At 34.9% G+C, this 831-nt stretch overlaps 1 protein-coding gene across 1 annotated transcript in view; it reads left to right on the top strand.

Moving 5' to 3' along the window:
* The window catches only part of nipbla (NIPBL cohesin loading factor a), a gene marked incomplete in the record, with an annotated part of 27,613 nt that overhangs the window by 14,546 nt on the left and 12,236 nt on the right, over positions 1-831 (top strand). Inside the window, 1 exon segment of the mRNA XM_035658386.1 lies at positions 564-715. Coding sequence (XP_035514279.1) covers positions 564-715 — 152 coding nt within the window.

Here is an 831-nt window from a genome sequence, read left to right as displayed (position 1 = left end):
ACGGTTATAAATGAGACCCCTGGCCTTTATACAATTGTGATCTGAGTGAAACTAAATAGATGAGTTTTGGATTGTGGCCCATTGTGTGAGAACCTTTCACCAGTTTTGTGGTGAATAAATGAATGAAAAACTATCCAAGAATTAAGCTGAGAGATGGAGAAATTAGTCAGCAATTGATCCCTGATTTCTGGATGTTACAGGGTTATCACTTGAAAATATAATTTTCTCTTTTACTGACTTTATAGACTCCTCCTACATGGCAGTATATGCCTTATGCACAAATAGTATTAGCTTTAGCAGAAATTACAGCTGTTATAAACTGAGCTTCACGGTGAACATAATAATAACTTTACACTTTGGCTGGAGATTTATTTGTATAATGACCTAAATTACATTCAATAAATGTGTTTATTAATCTGTTAGCTCTGTTATTGTATACAACAAAGTCCCTGTAATTCAAGTTCAGTTTAATTTAAGTGCCTGCTAAATATTTATTATCACGGTTTATGATCAAAAACACACTTAGAGAAAAGTATTTAACTGGATTACTCTTGTCCTTCTAGGTGGCCTGTTGAGCTCTAAGGCAAAGCGTGCGAAATGCTCCACACACAAGCAACGTGTGATTATCATGTTGTACAACAAGGTGTGCGACATTGTCAGCAACATCTCTGAGCTCTTAGAGATCCAGCTGCTTACAGACACCACCATCCTCCAGGTAAAAACTTCATGTACTTAAAAACAAAAACAGTGATAGACTGCAGTTATAAGTACAAGTAAAAAATTGCATTGCAAACTTTGGTTTCATGCCATTCTCTTTTTTTTTTTTTTTTT

Source organism: Morone saxatilis, unplaced genomic scaffold, assembly GCF_004916995.1.
Source record: "Morone saxatilis isolate NCDOM2014 unplaced genomic scaffold, NCSU_SB_2.0 Contig16, whole genome shotgun sequence".
NCBI classification, from domain to species: Eukaryota; Metazoa; Chordata; class Actinopteri; family Moronidae; genus Morone; species Morone saxatilis.
This window is presented reverse-complemented; position numbering and strand designations above follow the sequence as displayed.